Raw genomic sequence first — 27,591 nt, 5'->3', positions numbered from 1 at the left:
ACACAAATTCTATAAGCTACAAAAATAAATATTTGACAGCGCAAAATCGCGTTATTGATTAGATTCTAATATGATTATTAAAGTAATTTTTTTGGCCATTGTCATGAGACCTATTAACTATAGAACATGTTACTCCTGTTCAGGATAAAGGGGTTTGTGTATTAGTTGTTTTAATAAGGTATGTTTTATTTTATAACTTAAGTTTCTTGGGAATCGTGGTCATATTTGTGATATATATACGTACGAAACGTCTAATTACCTGACTTCAACCCGAAAACTAGTTTTTTAATTGTATAAATCAGTATAAAATTTATCAAATTAAAAAAGGATTATGTTATGTAAGATTAAAACCACGAAACAGCAATTCATTTAATCGTCTAGACCTTTAATCGCACCAAACGCTATGATCGGCAGCCAAACTTCGTTGAACTGTATACGTGAATATTTCTATTTCTTTACTAATCCCCGAATACGCGACGAAGTCATGCCCAAGAGAGATTAAAGTCAACGCGGACTGAATCAAACAATAATGTATCAAATACTAAAAAATCCACACTTTTCAGTTCAATCACAATTTTCACGAATGCATTGAAAACGAAGGGATACAATGCCTTTGAAATGTCAATTTCGTTATCATTTATAAATATTTTATTGGAGTTTGAAAATCTACGTGGTGCGAATCAATGTTTAATGTGTAACCATTAATTTAACTGATTTATTCGATTCAACGCATATTTATATAAATAATGAAAGCAGAACAATGAAGAGAAAAATTGTTAAATTAAGTAAATAATGAATATAATGAAAGCCGAAAATTGAATAACTAAATTGTGAACGGATTGGTAGGTAACACAAATGCGTGATTTTCGTTTAAATACAATGAATTGATACTAAAAAAATAAACCGCGCATCATTGTGAATGTGCAATCCTCTAGAGCATTTTGAAAAAATAACGTACATCTCGCTTGCGTTTTAGAAGAAAACGATTCTTTTATAATTTAAACGCGCTACATATTATTTGAAAGAAAAAAATACAGGTTATTCGTCTCGTGCGAAAATTTATTAAATGAGAAGCCTGGACGTTGCAAAAAATGCAATAATTGCCCATATACATATGCAAGATATTGTAATTATTTTAATTAAAACAAATATACAAATAATAACAGCTAAAGAATATTAAGTAAAAATACTACAACGCAATAAAACAATACGCAAGATGAAGACTTCAAGAAGAACGTGTGCACTGATGCTTTTTATAGCGTTTGTCTCTTTGACGGCACGAAATGCACGTGCATCACGGGGTGTGAAGGCGGCCGGACCGGATATTCTCAAAGCGGATACGTACGGGCGGACGCAGAAGAACACCATTCCAGGTAGGTTCATATATGAGTCGCGTTTTGAGAAAACTGGGCATAATGCATGTGCGTAAAGTGTCGTCCCACACAGGCTTATGAGGGACGACACTTTCCGCCTAAATTGGATTTTTGCTAAGAAGAGACTTCATTTAAACGAAAAATACCATAAAAGAGGAAAGTCTCGTCCCTGATTAACCCGAGTTCTCGTTTTTAACGATTTATTTCAGCAAAATTGTTGATTTTAGCTAAAACGCGTATTTAAGCCACACAACTTATTTGGCTTATTAAATTTAAGTATAAATAAGAAACATATTTTATCTATGCCAATTAGAATATATTTGGTGGTTACAAGGTTGAAATCCGTCTTTTTGCGCATTAAAACTTAAAATAATCGCGTTTGTCGAAATGGACGTATGCGTATAGAAATCTTACTATCGGTTTTAAAATTTTAAAAATAAATAAATTACTTGCTAACTAGGCTATAGATTTACTGACAATGTTGCACAATTGCAAATTGCATCTACATGTATTGATTAACATGTTTTTTTATTTCAAGGTGTGGGGCTTTAATAACTATTTCTCGAATCGTCATATAGAAAACGTGTGCTCACTGGTACCCGAGCTAATAATGAGCACAATCCCACGTATGCATTCAAGTTGTGCGATACAAACCACCGGAATAGCAAAATCATGTACTATTCCCCTTTAATTATGTGTTTCGTTTTTTGTTAAACAAGTCGTATACAAGATTGAGATAAATTTATAAAATACTAAACCTTTTTTAGAAAATAGTCGTAAAACGTGATACCTAGCCAAAGTGAAATCATCAAACCTTATCATTTCACTACAGTGAAAGTGACATTATTGCGCTGTAATTCGCAGTCTCAAATACTTTGCCGTATAGCATGAACTATCGATTATAGTGACGCTCACAAATTCGCCATACAAAGACGCAGAACCATATATATTTTAATTGTAAACCTTTTATTCTTTAATTATTATACTGTAAAAACACGGCGAATTAACTAGAACAACTGCAATTATGCTGAACTCTTCCTAATAATAGAACAGTAAATATGTGGACACAGTATTAGCAGAGAAATGTGTGTCCGGCTTTACGTTATTGAAAACACATCTATTCAATACAAGGTACATACTCTCCGACATATTCTTGCACTTAAGAAAAAATAATATACTTTGCTCCAACAAGTATACATTCAACGTTTGATTAAATACAGGCTAAATGGTGATATATTTTAAATAAAATATTCAATTAATACGGTTTGTTAATACGGTTTGAATTCCTTGTCATATTGAACTGAATTTTGCTGTAAGGACATAACAGTTTCCAGAATATTATATTCTTTTTTGAGACTTCAGTCTAAGAATAGATTAGTGAATATGGCCGCAGAAATACATAACAACAACAACAACAACAACAACAACCCATATACTACACATTTCTATGCTATATTTTATAACAAAATAATTGAGGGACATGTCCACAGATTGTTGTACTAATTAACACAACTGTACAATTTTCAATAGGTTTCAATAATGAAAACAATATAAAACGAATTTACATGTCATAGGTATCGAACCAGGGGCCAATAAAGGCAAAATCTGCTCTTGCCCCACGCTCGCTTTTAAATCAGATTGGTAGATAACCCCTTTATCGGCAACACTTTTTTTGGAATATTATAGATTTAAAGAGTTTTATGATTGTTTACTGATTATGTTTCATGATTATCAATAAAAGAAAATATGTTTAAAAATGTCTTAGTCAGATTTGTAAGTTTGCTTGCTTGAATAAAATTCCTACATTATTTTTATATATATGACAATGTTTTGAAAATTATTATTTTGCAAAAATAAATAATTCTCTTTTTTGGATAAATTAACCTAGATATGTACATATGATATGACACAATAAAAATACGTTTTTCGCCTATGCGCATTCGTGATTGCAAACGTGCTCAACTTCAATGTATAGTAATCCAAAATAACTTTCATGTTTTTTCAAATTTCTGTTAAATGGAATAAAATCAATTTCAAAATGGTTGCTTAATTAAAAAAACCGCAAGTTTTTCACTTTTTATTTGAGCTTTTAAACTTGTTTTGAATACCTCCGAGTATCAATAACTCATTACGAAGAAACAAGGTAAACTGAATATCAATGTCAATATCAAGGCTATTATCAATGTCAATATCAATATCAATATCAATGCCAATATCAATGCCAATATCAATGTCAATATCAATGTCAATATCAAGGCTTATATCAATGTCAATATCAATTTCAATTTCAATATCAATGTCAATGTCAATGTCAATATCAATATCAATGCCAATATAAATTCCAATACCAATACCAATATCAATATCAATATCAACGTCAATATCAATATCAATATCAATATCAATGTCAATGTCAATGTCAATATTAATGTCAATATCAATGCCAATATCAATTCCAATACCAAGATCAATATCTATATCAATATCAACGTCAATGTCAATGTCAATATTAATGTCAATGTCAAAATCAATAGCAATGCCAATATCAATATCAATATTAATGTCAATATCAATAGCAATATCAATGTAAATATCAATGTCACTGCCAATATCAATGTCAATATCAATTTCACTGCCAATAGCAATGTCGATGACAATGTCAATATCAATGTCAATGTAAATGTCAATATCAATGTCAATATCATTATAAATAGCAATATTAATGTCAATATCAATGTTAATATTAATGTCAATATCAATGTCAATATCAATTTCAATATCATAGTCAATGTAAATATTAATATCAATGTCAATATCAATATCAATGTCGATATAAATGTAAATATCAATGTCAATACTAATGTCAATATCAATGCCAATAACAATGCCAATATCAATGCGAATATCAATAACAATGTCAATATCAATGCCAATTTCAATGCCGATTTCAGTATCAATGTCAAGGTCAATATCAATGTCAATATCAATGTCAATAGCAACGTCAATATCAATGTCAATATAAATGTCAATGGCATTATCAATGTCATTGTTAATATCAATGTCAATATCAATGTCAATACCAATATCAATGTCAATATCAATGTCAATATCAATGCAAATACCATTGTAAATGTCAATATCAATATCCATGTCAATATCCATGTCAATATCAATGTCAATATCAATGTCACTATCAAAAACAATATCAATGTCAATGTCAATATCAATATCAATGCCAATATTAATGTCAATATCAATCAATATTAATGTTAATATCAATGTCAATATCAATGTTAATATCGATATCTATGTTAATATCAATATCAATGTCAAAATCAATATCAATGTCAATATCAATGTTAATATTTATGTTAATATCAATATCAATATCTATGTTAATATCAATATCAACGTCAATGTCAATGTCAATATCGATGTCAATATCAACATCAATGGTATAATTCACGACAATATCTATGTCAGTATCAATGCAATTAAATAAGTTAGTAAGATCAGTACCTGTATGTATATCAATGTATATATATATATATATATATATATTAATCAATTCCAATGTCTGGTTTTAATGTAATTATCGACGCATATAACAATGTTTTATTTTCAGGCTGCTGGCTGGGTGACCAGTTCTACTTAGTAGGTGACGTATGGAGTCCGATCATTGAACCACGAGGAAAAGTGCCCTGTGTGAAATGCCAATGCGCACAGGTCTGTATAGCTCGTCAAACTTGACTTAATACGTGTAAAGTCGATAAGTATGTATTACACAATTGAATTGTTTCATATATCACTACTCGGTTAAATTCGTTCGTGTATTTCACGTTATCAGTTTCGTGCGCAAGCGATAGCTATAACGTGCGCGTGTGATAGCTACGACGTATGCACGTTATAGCTACACACGTATGACGTTCGACTGCGATAGCTGACCAATAAGAATGCGTATCCGATCAGCAATTATCAAAATCATTGGATCAATTTTCTTAGTACAGTTATAATTACATGGTTGACATTTCGCCACGTTTTCTTCTTAACTAACTAGTGAACACTAGTACATGCGCACATTTGAGCTATCGTATGCGCATGTAATAGCTATCACGAGCGCACGTCATAGTTATCGCATACGCATGAAATATCTTTCACGGGCGCACGAGAAACAAGTTTGAACTTTCTGTCATAACCTTTTTATTATATGCCTAGGCGATGAACACAGTTTTAATAACAGTTTATGTTCCGTTTAGTCATTTTGTATATGTATTGTTTAGTGTTGTAAATGTTATATATTACTAGCCTGTAATAAGACTAGCGGATGGTAGTATGTTGGCTTTCCGACTATAATGAATACTTTGTTTGCTTCTTTTAGTTTGCCTATATAAATGTATACTTGTAAATGATGAAACGCAATCGTCATGTTACACAATGGCGGTTGATATTTTTAAATGAATTTATATTGTTGTATGGAGTTTTCTTTTTATTTATAAAGTTATACGGTACACACGTTGCATTTATCGTAAATATACATTTACATATTTACATTGGATATGATACCGTATTGTTAACAGGAATAAAAAAGTCAGTGCAACCATATACACGAAACAACTGTTACAACATTTTGGCGATTGTTGTTCAACTAACTAAGATAGAAATATACAAGTTGTCCATGTCACATCATAAATGCAACAATCATATATAGCCGAGTACTTGTTATTGTAAAACACATGGTATTTGTAACTCAGACTTTAATAAAAACTCAAACACTTTGTTTGAATACGACGAATTGTTAGAGCGACATACACAATGTGAACCTATGATCAAACAAATTCATATGAATTAATTTACTAATAATGAACTCGGAAAGTGTAAAATTCCTATGAATTCTAGGAATACGTTAAAAACGTGTCCTTGTTTGCAATGTATAACGCAATGCGCATAACACTTTATCGGTAACATGATTTGAAGTTATGAAAAGCATTATAGTGTCTGCGATCTCAGCTGCTGCAAAAACAACACAATGCGTGAATTTGATCGTCATCTGTCATGACATGTCATTAATAGATTGGTTTTCTATCACCCTAAATGGAACGGCAGTCCGATTTTGTTTGGGCTTGTAATAGTTATGGATAGGCAGAAAACAAACAAGGTCGCACTTTTATTTTATTTTTGTTCATAAATCGTGAACTGCTGGTACTTAATGATTGTACTCCGTATATATATGACTAAGGACACATACCAGCATTGAGATAGACATTGCGTAAATTATTGATGTTTCGATCTTTTAAAGACTATATCTGAACATGCATGTTAAGGGGCCTTTTCGCGTTTAGGTAAATTGACAAAAGTAAAAAAAAAATGTTTCAGATTCGCAAAATTTCGTTGTAGTTATGATATTTGTGAGAAAACAGTAATACTGAACATTTACAATGCTCTAAATATCCATTATTTAAAAACGATTTAAAAACATGAAAATTATAAAGCGTTGCAACGCGAAACGATTGAATAATTTGGAGAGTTCTGTTGTTGTCTTTATATTTTGTGATTGCTTATAGGAAGAATAAAATACATCACTCATTGTATGAGCACGGATGGCCAAGTGGTCTTAACGATGGTAAACTTCAATACATGCCAAAATCTGTGAAAATGCCTCTTTAATATCGTTTCATATAAAAGCCCCTAAACACACAAGGTTAAGAGGTGAAAACATGTCGGATTTCTAAAGATTGAAGTTGATAATTGGATAGAAAATCTAAAATGTATACATATGAATAAAAACACGTACTATACTTTATTTCAGGCTTCATTTATTTGAGTTATGTATGCAATTCTTTTTGATAGTTATGTGTAGATGTAATGCATATAATCAACGCTTTTGCACTAACATAAACGTTTATGATATATGTCTCGCAAAAGGCATCGGAACATAAAACAAATCTAAGACATTGATGATTTAATTTGAAGTTTTTTTAGTGCGTATCAAAATAATGTGTATGTACATACAAAACTAGATAACTTAACTTATCTCAATACCTTGCGAGGCATAACTTAGCAGTGAAGCTTGCGCCAATGCCAGGTCGAAACTACAACTGGTTTGCATTGAGTTGTGACCTGAGTTGTGTTTACAGTGTGTTGGTAGATTGCTCAAGCTCGTAAACACCAACCTGGCAGGTCAATTATTCACTATATGGATCGTGCTCTGTGAAAAGGGGGTTTTATTCATGTGCGTCAAGTGTCGTCCTCTATTAGCCTGTGCGAACTGCATAGGCTTTTATGGAACAACTATTTACGCTTTTCAATTAAAGACAGTCTCAAACATCCTGTTTATGCGGACAGTGTTGTCCCTGATTAGCCTGTGCGGATTGCATAGGCTTATCTGAGACGACCCTTTACGCACATGTATTAAACCCCCTTTTCACAGAGCACTGTCTATTTGTATCAAACTTACCTTAAATGTAAGTCTATCAACTATAATCAAATACAATAAAAATTAGAATATCCCGCTGCATAACTGTTATTGAATTATTAAACCAATTAAACTTGTCTATGTCACATTTATGCCAGTGCGTATATATCGTATCTGTGCTACACATAGCGCAATTAATTGACCAAAATTTGTCGAATGCAGGATGTTGCTTTCGTACTACGTATAGTTTTTTTGAACCAGCTAATAATTGTATGTTTAAATAAAATTAATACTAATACATACGTATTGTTGTAAATAAATATGAAGCGACAACGAACTTGAAACGCTTTAAAATGAGTTATTTTTATTTATTACTTTTAAATAAGATATATTTAATATATTTAGATCGGTTAATAGAAGAGTACATAAGCAGCAGAATTTAAAATAAAATACACACAAATCACTGGGAATTTGAAAAAGAAGAAGAACAGAAGACGAATCCATATCTTGTAACATTATACTGTTATTTCTACGGTGCCTCAAAGCGCTCACTATTTGCAATTTTTGTTACGTTATCGTTCCTATTGTATATAATGCATCAATGGTGACCAACTGCACGCTTAATTTAGTCCATACACATTTGAATGTATGTTTTGTTAAACAAGTAGTGAACAGTTCCATCATCCAGTATTTAATTCAGTCAGCTATGACATTAAACAACATATTTAACGTTATACATGCGTCATTGATAGCATATCATTTACAACTTGTGGACAAAATAATAGTGCTTATTATGTCTGCGCGTCTCCAACTCTATTGAACATTGGTAAAGTATGTTGACAGTGATTACATACATGACTTGTGTGTTTCCATTTGCAAATACGTTAAACAGACTTAAGAATAGGTTCAAACGAAAAGTGTTCTGAAATAATTGGATAACAATCTGTCTTCATAGAGCACAAACTACTTTAGAGTTTTTATTTCTAGGTCTCCTTTCGTGTTGTGATTAAAACTAAAGTCACCACAGTTAAGTTATACCCAGATACATGCGCTAAATCTGTGTGAAATACTTATAATGTTTTTTATGATAGCGAATTTTCAAGAGGTGTGTCGGCTAATGCTTATTAGATGAGCAATCAATACTAGTATTTAAAAAATTTTAACCGATAATGTCTGATTACAAATACCTTTTTGTGTTGAACTCATTTGTGAAAGTGTCATTTAAAATCGATCTATTATCTTGGCTCTGGCTTTGTTGTATGAATATATTTGATATCAGAAATTAATTGTTTAAACATGATCACATTGTCCACGTAAGTAATCCTGAAACTGTAAACCTATTTTGATTACAGGTTGTGAAGCAAGGTTTCGTAACTCTAGAAGGTCGTGTCGTCTGCAGAAACATAGAGAGTTATTGCCCACCTACTGCGTGCAGGGAGCCATACAGACCGACAGGGGCGTGTTGCAGGAAATGTCATACACAAGGCAATAATCGTATTGCTATATACTGCATATTTATTTAAACAATTAAATATTTCCATTTAATGTAAACCATACCTCTGCTTCGGAATTCAATATCTGTATTTAAAGCCACATACGTTCAAATTACATAACTTCTTCATTAAAACGATTTATATTACAAATGGTATCTGTTTTGTAATGACTTGGAAGGTTCTAGTTTACAAGCGCGATATTTTATAGCTTTATGTAAAAACGTATTCGGCTGAGTAGATTAGTATATTTTGGACATGAGTTTGCTATAACCAACACAACCTGGAGTGAAATCATATTCCTAAAAATAACATATGTGCATATTATGTATTAAATCAGAACACACTTCGCATGGGTTTAGTATTAATATTTTAAATAAACAAATGCCGACCATTTTAGCTCAGACCCTAAGGGCATATTAAACATACGTTGATGTCAAACTTGCCATAGTGATAACCATATGTGTCGCGTTCTGACAAAACTGGGCATAATGAATGTGCATAAAGTGTCGTCCCAGATTAGCATGTGCAGTCCGCACTTGCTAATCAGGGACGACACTCTCCGCCTTAACTAGATTTCGTGTAGAAAATACTTTCTTTAAACAAAAAATACCATAAAAGCGGAAAGTGTCCTCCCTTATTAGCCTGTGCGGATTGCACAGGCTAATTTTGGCTGACACTTTACGCACATGCATTAAACCCAGTTTGCTCAGAACACGACTCATAGATTTACTATATATATTTACTATACTATATTATTCTATAATGACGTTAAATATCGAATACAATGTATTGCGCAAAAAGAGGGCTTAAATAAATTCAAGCATGGTTTGTTTTTCACACCTAGTTTTAGAAAGAATCGATTCTTTTATTTTTGTCCTATGGTGTCTCTGTAATTGTAAAAGGAACCGCCTTGAGCATTCTCGATTCGTTGTTTAATAATTGTTGTGAAGTATTTTTTTTGTGTAAAAGCAAAGTTTTAAGACTGTGTAAATATTTAAATTGAATATTATGTTCGGACACAATGTTACACATTCGTTTTGCAAGAGTAACGAAATGTTTTGTTTGTTTATTTTGACATAATTCAATTTTAAGGTATTGTTTTCGATCAGTACCCTTGTTGAAAATATTCTCGCCAATTCTCGTGAATTTTAATTGTAATATATGTGTACTAAACACATGCGATGTGAATTATTATTAATTATATATTCAATATTAAGCCTGCTTACGTCATTTTTTACAAGTCACGACTAACGGTATTTTTGTTCAGTACAATGAAATTATAACGCATTGCTCAAAAGTTTGACTCAATAAATGCTTATTTGTACATAATGCAAAGAAACCAAGGCTGATCAAAGAACACCATCAAATGCCAATTGTAATTTACAGATGATCTAATTATAGTCTTTCGCCCTATATATTAATATCGGACCAATATCAGGATTGTGAATTTAAAATAATCGCTTCAGGAACTACATTTAGCGTAATTCCTGAGATCGCTGCGAGGAGTGACCCTAATATATATGCCAATAGCAATAACGACGACAATGGGAATATTGGCGATCTGCTACCAATAGATCAGGGCCGCCAGACAGACACATTTGCATCCGATACAGGTGACAGATAATGACCGTTTAAATCAATTTGGTAATTGTTTATGAAGATGGAAACGGTCATATTATTCTTGATATTATGTCATAAACTTCGATATTGTTTTGAGGAAATGAATAACACATTAACATATTACTGCTGAATAGGTCATAGAAATTCAAATCACAATCTCCATATGAGTTATTTTGTTGTTTATTATAATTAGATATATGGTCTAAAATAAACGTCATATATCATTTTGAGAATAACACATTTAATGTTTCATCGATGTTTTAATTACTCTGCTACTATTTTATCGAACCAACAGCTGTTGTTCTTATAATTTAAGCTCAGATGAATATTAAAATCTGACTCGACACTGAGTCAAGCCCATATTTTCACCTCTTTTTGAAGTCAGATTCCAACAACGCAACGTTTTTTTACGGATCGTAAGCTATTGCTCAGTTGTAATTTTGTTTGAGATACTATGCCAATTAATAAACTCGTATAAGTTCAACCCTAACAAATGTTTTATCAAAACATATGCAGCATTAACGGCCTTGTTAGTGGGGCGTGGATTTCAACGCAGAGGCCGTAGGCCAGTGCAAACCAACGCGGTTGCAATGGTGCACATTCTAGATATGGCACTATCATCACTCAGATTTTCTCTTCGATTTAGCAGGTAGACAATAATTTTTAATTTTTAATAAGTATTCTGAACAGATATGAATCCTTGGGAAAACGGTTTTATTATTTTTTTTACAGTTCATCTATTCGTATGATAGTTAACGATATTATTATCTGGAATACAGACTTTTGCTTATTTACAGTTAATACATTTTATACAATATATATTTTAATGATGCAGCTCAAACATATGAATATGGTCCTGTTTATATATTGTATCTGATTTGTTTTCAAGTTAGACACGAATTAACTGGAGATGATTATGTTTTAGTTCAATCATGTATGCGATAAATAATTCGTAAGAATAGTTGAGGATTTTATATTTTTAGATTTTATTTTTATTTGTATAGGTTGAAAGACCCTATGCTGTTGAAAATCACGAATATAAACGGTGATATTCTAATCCAACAACGTCTTCCGAAACAATCTACAAGAAATGGTGTGGTAAGTTTATTTAATGCATTTGTCAGAGAATCGTTTAATAAAATCCTGAGATATAAAAAGGCAGACACTTTAGTGATCAAAACGATCAATTAAAAACCAGAAAAAAATAATATTTCATAGTTTAAGAATTCCAAAACTCATTTTATCACATGCAAAACCCTTTTCCCCATGTAATATAACCAATACGAATATTTTTATTATTCACATGTGTAATGTACCTTTTAAGTGTTTCATTGGCTTATTTTCGTTCGATTGACCAATCGCATTTTGTTATTTTGCTGAAATGACGTTGCAACGTCAAATGACGTCAAGAAATGTAAACAACATTCGGGATTTATCATTATGTTTGGGTAAACATTTATTTAATTTGCTCATTTAAAAGCATGTGATAAAAAGATCTGACACTCGTTGTCATTTCATACCATATTTTATTAAACTCGTCCAGGAAATTCGTTAGTAAGCTCCATAAAGGCTTGCTTATTAACATAATTCCTGAACTCGTTTAATTAAATATGTTATGGTATGACAACTCGTGCCAGATCCTATATGTTTTGCTACTAATTATACTGCTACTTCTACGACCACTACTACTACTACTACTACTACCACCAGTACTACAACAACAACAACAACAACAACTACTACTACTACTACTACTACTACTACTACTACTACTACTACTACTACTACTACTACTACTACTACTACTACTACTACTACTACTACTTCTTCTACTACTACTACTACTACTACTACTACTACTACTACTACTACTACTACTGCTACTACTACTACTACTACTACTACTACTACTACTACTACTACTACTACTACTTCTACTACTACTACTACTACAACAACAACAACAACTACTACTACTACTACTTCTACTACTACTACTACTACTACTACTACTACTACTACTACTACTACTACTACTACTACTACTACTACTATTACTACTACTACCACTACTACTACTACTACTACTGCTACTACTACTACTACTACTACTACTACTACTACTATTTCTACTACTACTACTAATACAACTACTTCTACGTGTATATGTAATATGTGTGCAGATATATGGGGCGATCAACAACATAACATTAGAAACAACACGTCGGATAAGTGAACACTCGACATTTGCCATCATAACGACATCGAACTACAAGAGAGGAGAACTGTTTGGGATACTGCGACAAAATAAGTTCTCAAACATAGGTAGTACTTTCACATTATTATTGATTATGTACTCTATTTAGTATAATGTCACAGTATTTTATTTGATGGATCATGCTCGTTATTTTTACACTTGATACAACTATATTTATCGAAACATATGTAATTATGCACAGTGCAAATTCATTGTTGACTACCAGTAGATTTTGACAATATTCGTTCTGAATGTTGATAGGTGTATTTTCTCTTTGTTTGTCGTGAAAACTTGAATTGGAGTCAATAAGATACATGCACTAAATGCGTGCGTTCAATTTGACGATGTCTTTATGCAACACAGTGTCTAAACAAATTTCATTTGAGGAGAGTCTCCAAGACAAAGCCAGTAAAAAAATTAGACTTTGGGTCAGTCATGTTAACTTTATTGCAGACTTGTTTTGTACTTTCGGGTAAGATTGGAAGAATGAAAGTGAAAACACAGTTATAACAATTATTTGTTTTGATTTTATTAAATTAGTTAAACATTTTGCATATTGTAGCAACATTTGAAGCGCTACTGGGGCCCGAATCCAATCGAGGATCCGGTGGACTGGTGACAATGTTTTACGATTCACAGTCGAACGTGGCATCATTTTCTATAAAGCTTGAAGGCATGCCTGCTGACAAAAGTCGTATGTTGTTCATAACATTTTGTCCATAGTTCAGCGAAGTTTTGTATCCTATAAAACCATAAGAAACAATTGTATTCGATAATCACATTTTGAATTAATTGCATTATAGCTTTTCAAGTTACACTAGTTGTAGGATGTAGAAATATAGTGTGTGAACTAATACACGCTTTTCCTCTTCATGAATATGTAGAAATATAGCATGTCTGTTTAAATCTTTATCTCTTTTTAAGTTCCATCTGCCTACATTGTGACATTTGAAAAGTCTGCAGAGATTCTATATCAACACATATTACGCTTTTCAAAAGAGGTAAGGCATTTTGTCGTCTTGTGACAATGTTTGTATGTAACTTAAACTTTCATTCGTTTGTATAGATGGCAAGACATAACGTTTCGCTGTGTACGTGTATATTTTCTGAATTGACGTTGTGACTTGTAATTGTAAAATTCAAGCTTTTTGAGACCATAATAATGAACGATAAGCGAAATGATTTCATCATATGACATATCCATGACATAAACAATTAAGCATGCTATGATGCTCAATCCCATTGTGCAAATGCTTTAGAGTCTTCGTACAAAGGCATGAAATAAAAAACAGTTTTCAGTTACGATTGTATAATAATTTAATTTGTTATCTAAAAATCAAGTATTTTAACTCTTGGTTCCAGCACTCTTGATAATATGACTTGAACTCATGACATTCAATGTCACACTGGAAACTAGAAAGTATTCTCCATAACACATGATGATTCATATGGCAATTCATCAGCATCAATAGGAACAGCAAACACTCTCGGTTATTGATTCTCATCCTGGTAAATTATAACGTACGCTATGGTTCGTAGCTGGATACATAATTGTTATTTTATTCAAACTTAGAGGAAGCAGATGATTGGTCAGTTAGCTATAAGCAGAACAATGTCGAAGCAAATAGCACGAGGAAAAATGAAGGTTCGAGTCACAGCTCGTGACGGACATTCGATTATAGGACATTTGAAACCGAGGCTGAATAGAGATGGTAAAGTGTATCAGCAATTTTGAGAACATTATTATTTTTGTAGTCATTACAATTAGACGCTTAAACATTTTCTTTCATATAATTTTTCTTTAATTATGAAGATGCATAACAAAAACAATCGTTAACTTAGAAAAACTGTTATGTTTAAACACAGAACCTTAACTGCTATACTTGGTTTAAATATATATATTATAATAAACACATACAAGTTTGATATATATCATTCTTCATTTGTGTCACAAACTAAAGCATAACATGCCAAACTATACAAAAAGATTAAAAAATACATTCTATGGATATTTTTTTTCTAATATACTTTAGGTTACCTATCTGTTTTCAAAATCGGAGGATTTTCGGGCCACGTTTTATTAAACCTCGTTGAAGACGGATCAATTGAGTACAAGGTACGTGTGGTATACTATATACTATGATTATACAAGCTCATTATGCTTAAATTATAATGAACACTTGCAATACTCTCAATTGTTTGGAAGCACACTTGTTTCCATACCCAACACAGTCGGTAGTATATGAAGAAAAAGAAACAAATATGGAAAAGTGTTTATATAATACAGTTGTGATAACGAACACAGCATGAGTTCAAGATTTTACAAAGTCAAATAGATACTTCAGTACTTGATCATGTCGCTTAATATAAAAAAGTTTTCGGATTTTCGGAAATAAGGATTTCTATGCAAATTAAATTAATCTGTAATTCCTTCAGAGCAACTAGAAGCTTATATCATTATTCTGGTATCTCAATCAACGTTCCGGTTACATAATCTCTGTCGCAATGGGCATGTATTAATGGTCTAGTGGTAATAATGGCTGTATAGTAATTACAAATACGCCGTGTCTTGTTAAAACCTGTATTTATCACATAATATGATTTACTTAATAATGAGTGCATCAAAGGCATATTTTCCAGGAAAATGACGAATATATACAGTCATGCTTTCTCGATAGAGTAGTTGCTTAAAGACAACCCGGACGTGCACAATCACACAATCACACACACACATGTTTTATTCAAAAGGATATAACATATCATTTATTATCATTTGCACTGGCGATGTTTTGGGAATACATACACACTATTATTGTTTAACAAACAAATGCTATGTTAACCGAATAATTAAAAAAACTTTATATTTAAATCATTGTCTCATTGATTCCTTTATACGAAGAGTCAAAACGTGCAAATAATAAGTAACTCACCTAACATACCGGGCGTTTGTATTGCTTACCGTTTTTTCCAATGAAGATAGTGTTCGATGGTACCATTACGAAAGATGTAACCGTTGATCTACAACGACTCCTGGGTACAAAAGGTCAATGGGAACACTTCATAACGATGACAACGAGATCTGCCATTCACCAGAGTTCATTGAAGAGCGTAAGTGAATTGCATTATACTTTCCCCAGAGTAAAGTGTTTATAAATTCAATACGACGGTAAATTTGGTCTTCCAATATACACAGCTCATGGAAGAAGGCACTTGAATTACTTTTTTATAAACGCATAGTGATATGCTCATAATTGCAGAATACACTTTCAACTGTGTACGTTGCTTGGTAAATTATAATATAATAGGTTCCTTAATGATGCCGGTGATGAGAGTATAAATAATCCTATAAGATTATAATATTAATGACCGCATCAAATACTTAATTAGAATACCGTATACATACACAGCAGGAAGTAATCATGTGAAGTGATATGTGAGTGCAATTATTCTGATAATGAAAACATGCACATAGGCTAACATTTAGAATATGCTTTTGTCAGAAAGATACGCGGACACGTTCGCTTAATGTTTATGGTTTATGAACAAGTTCGGCGTTCCTTTTTGTCAGGTCTTAACATCAAATACTTGGCATTGATTGTGCTGTGACTAAAGTGTTTACGATCTGTGCCGCTTATTTTTATGTTGCATTTATTGTTCTCAGTGGTATAGACACACATCACTTACTTAAGACTATGAATATAAGATAGTTACACTATTTTGACTTCTGACTATGTTTAATTGTACGTATATTTAAGCCTAGTCAGTAAAGATAATATGTTTGCAAATACATAGCTTGCTTGCAAACTAACACGTAGTCTCACCCAACAGGAGAGCGGTACATACAGAAGAGTCCGGGCTCGAGATATGGTTGCGATACTTACAAATGCTATTCGACTAGATGTTACCTTTGGAGAAGACAGAGACTTTTTCTACTTTACTCAGTTTCCGCAAGCGGCAGATAATGCCTTTGAAGGTACACTAGTTACGATTCGTCCTTGCAGATTACACAGTACATTTAAGACAATTGCATCAAAACATTGAAGGAACCTAAACACGTGGTAATGTATTGTTAATTCATTAGTTAACATTCTGAAAATCAAGGTATTGTTGTTTTGGATAATTTATTTGCTCTGTAATGGTTTATGCAAACAAGTGCTTGTCGTTCTTTTGATTTAATTAGACTTTGGTCAATTAAATTAATTACGGCAGTTTTATTATGATAACAAGTAAATTCGTGTTTGCTGTTTCAGGATCATATCACGTTTTACGTCCGGCTGATCAACGATGTTCCGGGGAAATCCGGATGTTTTCGAATATAAGACCCGACTGCACTGTGAGCTTTTTCTTGGACATATCAGCACCATCATTTGAAACAGGCGAGAAACTGACCATGTCATTTGAAACGCAAACAGTTAGAACACAGCACCTTAATAAGGTTTGTTTGAATAATAAATACTTACAAATCCAGTTTTGCATAGTATTGAAGTGTAACGCACTTCATGAAACATCGCATTAATTTATTCTATAACTAAACGCCTTTTCTTTCGGTTGTGTACGCTGTTCTTAGTCGTGTAAGTCACAATTGTACACGAATCGTCCTAGATAATTGACAAAACATGAAATGATAGTCGCACATGACGCTTTCATTGTAACATTTATTAAATTTACATTATTTTACGAGCTCATTTAAGAATGCATGTTAGATATGATACAAAATAACAACAAGGCGACTATAAAACTATACGATTATCTTCTATTTTCGGATGTTAAAAAAACACACAGTAATTTAGTAAATAAATTTCGATTAGAATGTATCGCCATTAAATAAATATAAATAACATCATCACATGAAGTTTAGACATGGGATTTTATTTATGTGTTTTTACAAGTCTTTCTATGTCATTCAACAAATCCGACGAGGAATAAAACTTGCGTCAATTTCGTATTAATGGCGTGATTTGCAAGCAGTGACAGTGAAATATAAGGTGTTATCAGATAAAATAAATGGCCTCAACCGTTTTGCCATTAGCATTTGATACTGGTGGGATTTATTTGCAGCCCTGGGGCATTATTGGCGACCTGGCAGCCGATTTGTATTCCGAACTAAACGGCGGAAAGCTTGTCGCAAGTGTCAACATTTCAAACGATCCCTGTGACACTTTTTCCGGGATGGTATGCCTTTTCACGAGTAAAAAAGTAAATAGTCGGAAGGTTTGGAGTCTCAAAACGAAAAGTAATGCCCATATGGTCAAGTAAGAATTACACAAACATAAATATACTCGGCTCTGGTCGTATGATAGGGCCGCTGTAAACAGGCACGAATATGCATGCATTATATTATTTGCAGCAATGGCTTATATGATACGCTATAGAAATACGACGCTAAGATAAGGTAAGTGACAATACAAAATATATACTTTATTAGATTGTCTTAACAGTTGTCTTAACAGTTGTCTTTTACATTATATGGTGTACGTCTGCATGGCATTGTAGAATTATGGTTTTACACATTTATATACAACAACAACAACAACAACATTTATTTCAGAAAATAAAGCTTATACAAGCTCTTAGCCTACACATATACATTTTATATATACAAGTAATACAAGTCATGGCAGATGTGGATTAAGTGTTAAATTGAACACATGGTGTTAGTGCAAAAAAATATATAATATATTCGTTTGAAAAAAAAAAATTCAACATTGACAACAATGTAATGTTAAGAAGTACAGTATTCATTCACTGAAAATTTAGTTAGTATCTAGTAACAAGTTATAGAAATAATTAAAAATCAAATTATTTCAATACGAGGATTATGGTTATAGTTATTTATAAAAAATAACAATTTCTGATATATATATATATACACATATACACATGTACAATAATCAGTTAACGTATTAACGTACACAAACAGCACTGAATACTAGATTAAACTACAAAAACATCAGCATGAAACATTAAAAGCCTAAGATACTAGAATAACTATTCATATGCACAGTATTAGTTTTCTGCAACAATTGAATTCTAAACTAATATATTTCATGGGAAGTCACAATTAGATATCATTTTAACAAGTATGCTCATTAAACACAGCGCGCATGCGCAAAAACAAAGGTCACGTTTGCTGTATGTGTAAACAGTAGGCAAACGACACCTACTTGTTGTAGGTAGGGTAAATAAACGATACGATTGTGTTATATACAGTATATTAGTTACGCGTATGTATTGAAATGACAATTATTATTTTTTATTTACGCTATAACAACACGTATTAGTTGTAGACACAGTCGATACACGAGCAGTGTTTGTTGTACTAGTTAATAAACCGGGACGTGTTTGTTATTCAAGTAAAAAAAGCGAGACGCATTTCTTTGAGATTTGATATGCACATGATATAGAAGCTAAACGTCATGTTTTTGTTTAGATACAGACTCCCAATCGTTGCTGGTCAACGGCTGACAATCCATTTTATGCAACAGACAGTGGCAAGCCCCAGACTGGTCCAAATCACGGTAGTTCTGCCCCATTTAGATGTTACTATGGAGGGCAGTTTTACGAGCATGCGCAGTCGTGGGTTCCTGATGAAGGCAAGGCATGCGTGACGTGCATGTGTATCGTAAGTTAAATATATGAGTCGCGTTTTGAGAAAACTGGACCTAATGCATGTGCGTAAAGTGTCGCCCCAGATTAGCCTGTGTAGTCTGCACAGGCTTATCAGGGACGACAATTTCCGCTTTAATGTTATTTTTAGTTTCAAGGAAGTCCCTCCTTATCGCAAATAATGTTTAGGCGGAAAGTGTCGTCCCTGATTAGCCTGTGCGGACTTCACAGGCTAATCTGGGATGACACTTAACGCACATGCATTAAGCATAGTTTTTTCAGAACAAGGCTCATATAATATATATATATATATATATATATATATATATATATATATATATATATATATTAAAAAAAGAAAACAAATACACGAATACCAATATTTATTGCAAAACAGCGTATTATTTAACATACTATTTCTTCAGGAATGTCTTCCTTTATTTATTTTTATATAAAATACTTCGTTGAAGTTTCGATCATTATGTTATAGCATATTTAGCTAATACTAATATAACAAGTTAGCATTTATAGCATTTATATATATCATTTATGAGAGACAATAAGTGTTAAATAAAAAATAAATATGTATGCGTTGAAACATTGTGTACATGGAATACATGTATGAAGAATAATGTGTACACACCCTATATATGTAACTTGTAACTTGTAATTAAGTTGCAAATTAAACGTACAAAAATATTTATTCATATTTGATCATTTTCGATCTCAAAAGCTACATTTATCTTGGCTCAGCCATAAATCAAGAACTTCTTCTATGTTGACAGTTCCTAAATATCACTACGAATCTTATCATTAGTTTATTTCATAATTCGTTGTTTGATGTTTGCACATACCACATAAAACACATGTGCTGAAGCAAATGAAAACAACAACGCACACATACTACTTGCATGTGAATATCAGCGAGGTGACGTGCGCTGTGATGACGTCATGTGCCCCGCAACCCCTTGTAAATATCCTGTACAACGACCCGGAGAATGCTGTCTAGTCTGTGAAGGTGACAAGCTTAATAGCTTAACACGCATTTACATTATGAGCAACCCTATTACACTCATATATCATATTATACAAGTAATCTCAATTAAACTTGAAGTAACGTTATGCTTAGAAGATTCATGATAAAATGTCGGCTTTAGATTATTTTGGCGAGATAAACTTCAATCACATAGTATGTGTTTTACTTTTAAAAAGTGGTCGTCTCCATGTTGAAGTGATATGATTTGTGATTAAAAATCAAATACATTAGAATAAGGAAAGCAAAACTGTTTTAATTAATTATAAACACACATTGTGTTCCAAACACTTCCACGTCCGTTTTCGAGTCTTATTTTTACAATCGAATATATAGTGAATAAGTATGATTTTTTCGCATAAAGTGTAAAACTGTATGATGAAATTAGTGTAAACCTTCAGACAAATAAGATAATAAATACAACTTATTAACATATCGACAGAGGACAACGAAACTGAGTACAGACACACAGGCAGCTGTTATTACGAAGGAGACAAGCGCTGGCATCCGGTCGGTATCTTCTGGCACCCGTACGTGCCACCCTTTGGGTATTCCAAGTGTGCGATATGCAGCTGCATGGTACGTTTTCATTTTGTAAATCAATTAACAGACATTTCGAAGAATATTATGATATTTGTATACTTATATGCTGTATCCGTTTGAGAAAAGAGGACCAATGTAAATTGCGAATTTAATATCATTGAAAAAATTAAGTTGTCTTAGGATTTCCTACAAAGGATTCATTTTGAAGGATTAAAACAAATTGATTCAATCATGAATCAGTACGATATTATGTATTGCAACGTTTCGATAAAAACACACACGACCAATTCAATGCTCAACATTAGCTATATTTGTTATTCGGAGCCCAGTAAACACTGTTTTTTCCAACAGTGTTATACATACTTTGATCAAAATCATTTGGGTCATTAAAATTCAAATTGCAATTATCTCAACTCGTTGGTCATTATGCAAATATTCATACAACACAAGTGAGAATATATTACAGTTAACAGTTATTTCCAACAAGCGAGGTGACAAGATCTATCTTGAAATGATTAATTGTCGCTAATCTATGAACTGCTAATCAGTGGAACTTGTAGCCATCTGCCGAATCTATTTGACAATATCCTTCTGGACACTTTTTTAGTATGCCAACATGAAATAGTCTACATGAGAACTGGCGTATCACACATTGAGAAACATTCAAAAACGAATATCTTACATAATACGCGCATATTGTTTACTTTACATTGAAAGTTTCTAACAATATAAAGTGAGTATGCATTTTGCTCAGTTTGTTTTTTCGGAATAGGTTTAATAATATTTACACTTATGAAGTGCAATTTAATACCTTGAATGGATGCGTAATAATGAAAGGCGATACGCAAAAAAGTAGAATGATTGTAAACGAATAATGCAATGATGTAAACGGTCTAAGAAATGTTGGTGCATTATTTTGACTGATGACTTACGTATATAGCTTATCCCGTATCGTTATTAAACACTTTACAAGATATAATAAACAATTTTAGGAAGGAACACTCGAGGTGAATTGCACCCGTTTACCATGTCCTGCATTGTCATGTGACCTGGAAAAACGATACAGAATAAATAGAGATGACTGTTGCCAAGTGTGTCCAGGTACAAAGATAATTTCACATATAAATACGTTGATTTAGGTACAATTATTGACTGTTTTCAGATATGTCCGTCTTTGTTCATATACGTAATTAAAATATGTTTTTAAATTTAAATTATGTATAATTTAGCATTTAATATTATTATACCTCACTTTTATTCACAATGACAAATTCCCATAGGCCATCGTGACATAAAAATACTGTCAGACTCAGCGGGAAAACATTTACTGTCCAAAAAATACTGTCGCCTGCTACCATAGCAATCACGTTCCACCAGCGGGAAAAAATTACTGTCCAAAAAATACTGTCGCCCGCTACCTTAGCAATCACATGCGGAATGGTAAATAATTATACTGTCCCATTCGCGCATGCGCAGTACGCAGTTTTGCATTTCCGTTGTATTTGGATAATTAAAATATCGATTGCAGCTGAAAATTTGCAGTAGAATAGATTAATGCCATTATTTCCCGAATTTGTTAAGCTTTGACAGGAGTCATAAAAAATCAATTTAGTATAAACGACACGCTTACCTCAATGGCAACTTTAATCCAATGATACTAACAATTCAGTTACAACGATATACACTTACAGTGTCTGTTCTTAAGGTGTTATGCATGACAAACAAACAATCCGAAATATGCTTTGAATTCGTTCAATGCTTTAAACAAATATTTTACTGTAAAAAAAACACTACGTCCATTTTGTTGTCCCAAAATGTTTCGTCACCGAAATTACGTCATACGAGTACGTCATATATTGCGTAATCAAGTGATGAAAATAAAATACGAAAAGCTGGTTCGGTAATATATTTTTTAAAAGAAATAATTGACGAATAAGAATATTGATGGGATTAATTGATTACTAGGTGGGGTCCGAATAAAGCGAAGTTCATTTTGCTCGGCCCGAAAATCTGAACCACTCAACATATTAATGGTTGTTCATTGTTGATTTAAATACAATTATTGAATATTAAAATTGTTCATGGTTCATATAAATTGTTCATGTTTGAATAGTTTGTTCGGTATAATAAAATAAATATTATATTCGTCTGACAGGGTGACAGTAAATTTGTCAACTTTCGGAAAAACTTTCGCCTCGGTTGACAGTATTTTTCCGAATGTTGACAAATTTACTGTCACCCTGTCAGACATGTAATATTTATATAATGTACACACATATAATTCGCCGTGTTACAGGTTTTTGTTTTCCTAAATATTGTATATATAGGGTTTCGCCTTTGTAGTTAGAATAACTCAAATTGTTTTGTTTTGCAGATGATGCTGGCATATTAGAAAATACAATTAGTATTGAGTCAAAATCACAGAAAACAAAAGGTTTGTAGGTCCCACAGTTCAAGACAGCACATTTAATCAGATTTTTCACCATCTAGTTGTCAATAGAATACCACTAACATAGTCCATCAGCTTCTGAAATGTGGTAAATATATTATGTGCATTTATACCACACCACGTTTATTATAAACCATGTTTATCGTTTTCTAATATACATTCTTAATAGTTCTTTTAGGGTCGAGTAAAACCCCACAGGATTTTAGATTATATTAAATAATGAATATGCGCATTTTAATTTATTATTCACGTTCTTTTTAAATTCAGAAATAGTTGTTCAATAATTTCATAGTACATTTAAGTAAAATACAAACCATACCATATCTTCTGGAGGTTTCGTAACCAAATGTACACCGTACTCTTTTGGCAAAAATAAATTAAATTGTGATTTCAATGGTAACGTTCGGAAGCAAAAACATGGATGAAATGATAGAAAAGCATGGATGTAATGCAAATAAAACCAACGTATATACTTTTTTCCTGAACAGATTGCATGTTTGGAACCAAGAAATACCAGCATGCAGAAAAATGGCATCCGCTGCTACATCCATTTGGTGAAATGAGTTGTTACATTTGTTCATGCAAGGTACGATTTAAAGCTTGTTGGTGTGTTAATTAATATATGTTTATATATATTCGGCTCGTATGAAATGTTAGTTTGCGACCGATCAATTCATAAAATTCGTAATAGCTGAAAATGCATCCACTTCATTTTTACTTAGTTGTAAGATGTTGTTGAAGGTGCAAAAGTATATCTTACAAGTTGTATCATTCACATGATAAACGAAAATGAAGAACATGATTAATATTTCATATTTTGTATTCAGAGCGGCAAATCAAAATGCAGAAAGAAGAGTTGCCCCATTCTCGAGTGCAAGGATCAATATACTCCAACTGACGCATGTTGTCCAATTTGTAAAGGTGAACGAGAACTAAGTCATTAATTTTTTAATGTGTTATGTAAAGAAAAAAGGCAAATGCCAGGTTAAAATGTATGTACATGAAACAAGCATTTTTTACTGACCACACTAAAAGACTATTGGTTTTTTCACTTATCCGGTGCCACTTTGACTATGCTTGTTCCTTCTGGTTTCATGGTTTAAATAAATATTGGAAGGATAATCTCCAGGTTACCCAAAACAAATTGGTCAGATTTGTTCTCAATCTAGAACCCAGGTCTCATATCAGCAACCAACATTTTGTTTCTTTAAACTGGTTACCGGTTTCCAAAACAGTGGAACAAATTACACTATGTCATGTATTTAAAATTATGCATGGCCTATCTCCAAGCTACATGAGTCAAAACTTTGTAACTCAGGATTCTGTTCATACTTATAGAACTAGGTCTAGAAAACATGGGTCATTTGTGCCTCCAAAGGTTAAAAGTTTTGGGATTAAGTCATTTGCATACCTAGGATGTAAGTTATGGAACATGTTACCTCCACATATAAGGAGTATTCCCACTTTCAATAGTTTTAAAGGAGCAGTAAAGAACCACTTTTTAAAATTGTGATTTTTGTCCTATTTATGTTTGTCTTTTGTTTTTAACTGTCAACTTGTCCCAAGAATAATGTGATATTATTTTATTTTCAACATTGTGCTTTTAGCCTGAGATAACTACAGAGGTCAGTTACTATAAGGTCTTTCATTTTATGCTGTTACATTGTCATAATCAATTGAGCAACAGTATAATTTAGTAATCTTTTTAACTACCTTTGTTCTTCAATATTGTAATGATTCTTTTTTATTTGTTTTATGGTCCATGCATCTCTATGTCAGACCACCAACAGTAGAAAGGACAACAATGGAAACAAGAGATTATCATCTCTTTATTGTGTCATCCTTGATATTGATGCTTACTGACTTGGTTCATCGCACAGCATTTTATTAAAAACATATTTCAAATTTTGTTAAATTTTAATGTATGTATGTGTTGTTGTATTATGTTATTTTGCTCATTATCGAAATCTATGTATCTATTTGTCTGTCTGTCTGTCTGTCTGTCTGTCTGTCTGTCTCTCTGTCTGTCTGTCTGTCTGTCTGTCTGTCTGTCTGTCTGTCTGTCTGTCTGTCTGTCTGTCTGTCTGTCTGTCTGTCTGTCTGTCTGTCTATCTATAATTGTATTTATTTTAAACGTGAACCGGTGTTACAGCTTGACAAGTACAAACGCGCTTCCAAAGGCGTTTAGTGCTTTTTAGTATATATGTTCATTGTAAAGGATCATATAAAATAGTTAGCATACAACATTTTTAGTATGGTGACACAAAACTAGCATACTTGGCTCGATTAATTCGATATTTCATTCCAAAAACATGACTTGAATTGTATAATATTTGATTACACTAAACATTTTTTGCTACAGATAAAAGACAGAGTGGTGCTTAGGATCGAGCCAAGCGAAGAAGAGACATATTTTAATTTATGTAAATCATTTGTAAATTATTTATGTAAATATCGTTAATATCCTTATTGCTATTAAATAAAAATATTAATATTTTGACTGTTGTCTCTTATTGAATGTTCGCCTGTTATAAACTAGGGTATCACGGGAACGTTTATTTTATCGATCAAATCAATGTCCTAAACTCAATATAAGATTTGGAAAGGAATAACAAAGTCGTTCAAGTCAATTAAAATTCAACAACACGATACGGTTATTCCCGGTTTAAAGTTTTCCGAAGAAAATAAAATCCGCACTCATGAAATGAACTATAGCCCCAGCGAGTTGTTTTGCAGATGTTTTCCAACGTACTTTTTTCAAAACTTTAACCAAATAAATGTAATTGATTATCATTACAAAAAATAGCAAACCCCAAACTATGTAAAACATTATTACGAGCACTTGCTCCAATAATTTACAAAACATTAATACACTGAGAAACAATAGAACACATGGTCCTTTGATTTCAGATTAAACTATATTTTAGTTTTTATGTTGTATAATTCATGAGTATACCTCACAGTGTTCTTATAGAAAAATACCACGCACAAATACCTGCGTAATTATGTCTACATAAATATTTTCTTAACTGAAGTTTTATAACATTTAAATTAACCAATTATTGAAATACATGGGCTTAGTATGCGCATTGGCTTATTGATGCACGTACATATGAATTGGCACAACTTCGCAGAAAATAAAACGTTAACGCAAGAAGGATGCTCTAATTAATTTATAAGAAAGTATATTCATAGTATACAGTGAAGCAACAAAATAGAACTTAGAAAATAATCGTTTTTGGTTTGTTTTTGTTTTCGCCTCTTTTATTTGAGAAAAAGCAACATCCACCACATTGCACTTAAAAGTGTGTTTTGCACGTACACAAACAACAACGTAATTCCACTGACGGGTCATCGGTCTTATGACACACAGACACATACGATCCTCTTGAGACCTTCTGTTGGCATCGACATTAATATTCGTGTCGCCGTTACATAGTAATGCATTATACGAACGCACGTAACATTCTGATTAGAGCACACACGTATGACAAAATGTTCCGAATTATGTTCGGTTACAGAAGTGTGCGTTATTGATTACCAAATACGTGCACTCCCTACACTTAGACAATTTGCCTAATTTGGTTTGTGTTCAAGTTAGCCGCTGCATAAATTATCACAAAAGATCGAGGGCAAACGTATGCATGGATAGTTTCACCAAAATAACTGTACACTGTTCAGATAGCCATCACCAATTATCTTAAGATATAGGACTTGAGTGTAAAAATGAATCGCATAGCGTGGTTTTACTCCAAGAGACGTCTACACAGTTCAAGTGTTCAATAATCGATCTGTGTTCCAAAGA

At 32.4% G+C, this 27,591-nt stretch overlaps 1 protein-coding gene across 2 annotated transcripts; it reads left to right on the top strand.

Moving 5' to 3' along the window:
* Nucleotides 1–601: 601 nt before the first annotated feature.
* LOC127851675 (chordin-like) lies at nt 602–26,283 on the top strand. 2 transcript variants are annotated; one of them, XM_052385497.1, is made up of 23 exons: nt 602–1,373; nt 4,999–5,099; nt 9,138–9,270; nt 10,745–10,891; nt 11,415–11,547; nt 11,903–11,996; nt 13,082–13,223; nt 13,718–13,849; nt 14,080–14,156; nt 14,729–14,867; nt 15,189–15,271; nt 16,132–16,263; nt 16,984–17,128; nt 17,406–17,590; nt 18,214–18,327; nt 19,586–19,777; nt 20,686–20,779; nt 21,237–21,373; nt 22,330–22,438; nt 23,712–23,771; nt 24,275–24,372; nt 24,614–24,707; nt 26,149–26,283. In XM_052385497.1, the coding sequence occupies exons 1-23, from the start codon at nt 1,217–1,219 to the stop codon at nt 26,169–26,171; spliced, it is 2,721 nt and encodes a 906-aa protein (XP_052241457.1). In that variant the 5' UTR covers nt 602–1,216; the 3' UTR covers nt 26,172–26,283. The 2 variants fall into 2 exon arrangements, with proteins under 2 accessions (XP_052241457.1, XP_052241456.1); XM_052385496.1 differs by having other exon boundaries at nt 18,214–18,351.
* The last annotated feature ends 1,308 nt before the right edge of the window (nt 26,284–27,591 follow it).

This window comes from Dreissena polymorpha, chromosome 11, assembly GCF_020536995.1.
Source record: "Dreissena polymorpha isolate Duluth1 chromosome 11, UMN_Dpol_1.0, whole genome shotgun sequence".
In the NCBI taxonomy this organism is placed as follows: domain Eukaryota; kingdom Metazoa; phylum Mollusca; class Bivalvia; order Myida; family Dreissenidae; genus Dreissena; species Dreissena polymorpha.
Note: the sequence above shows the minus strand (reverse complement) of the source record. Positions and strands in the feature narration are given on the sequence as shown.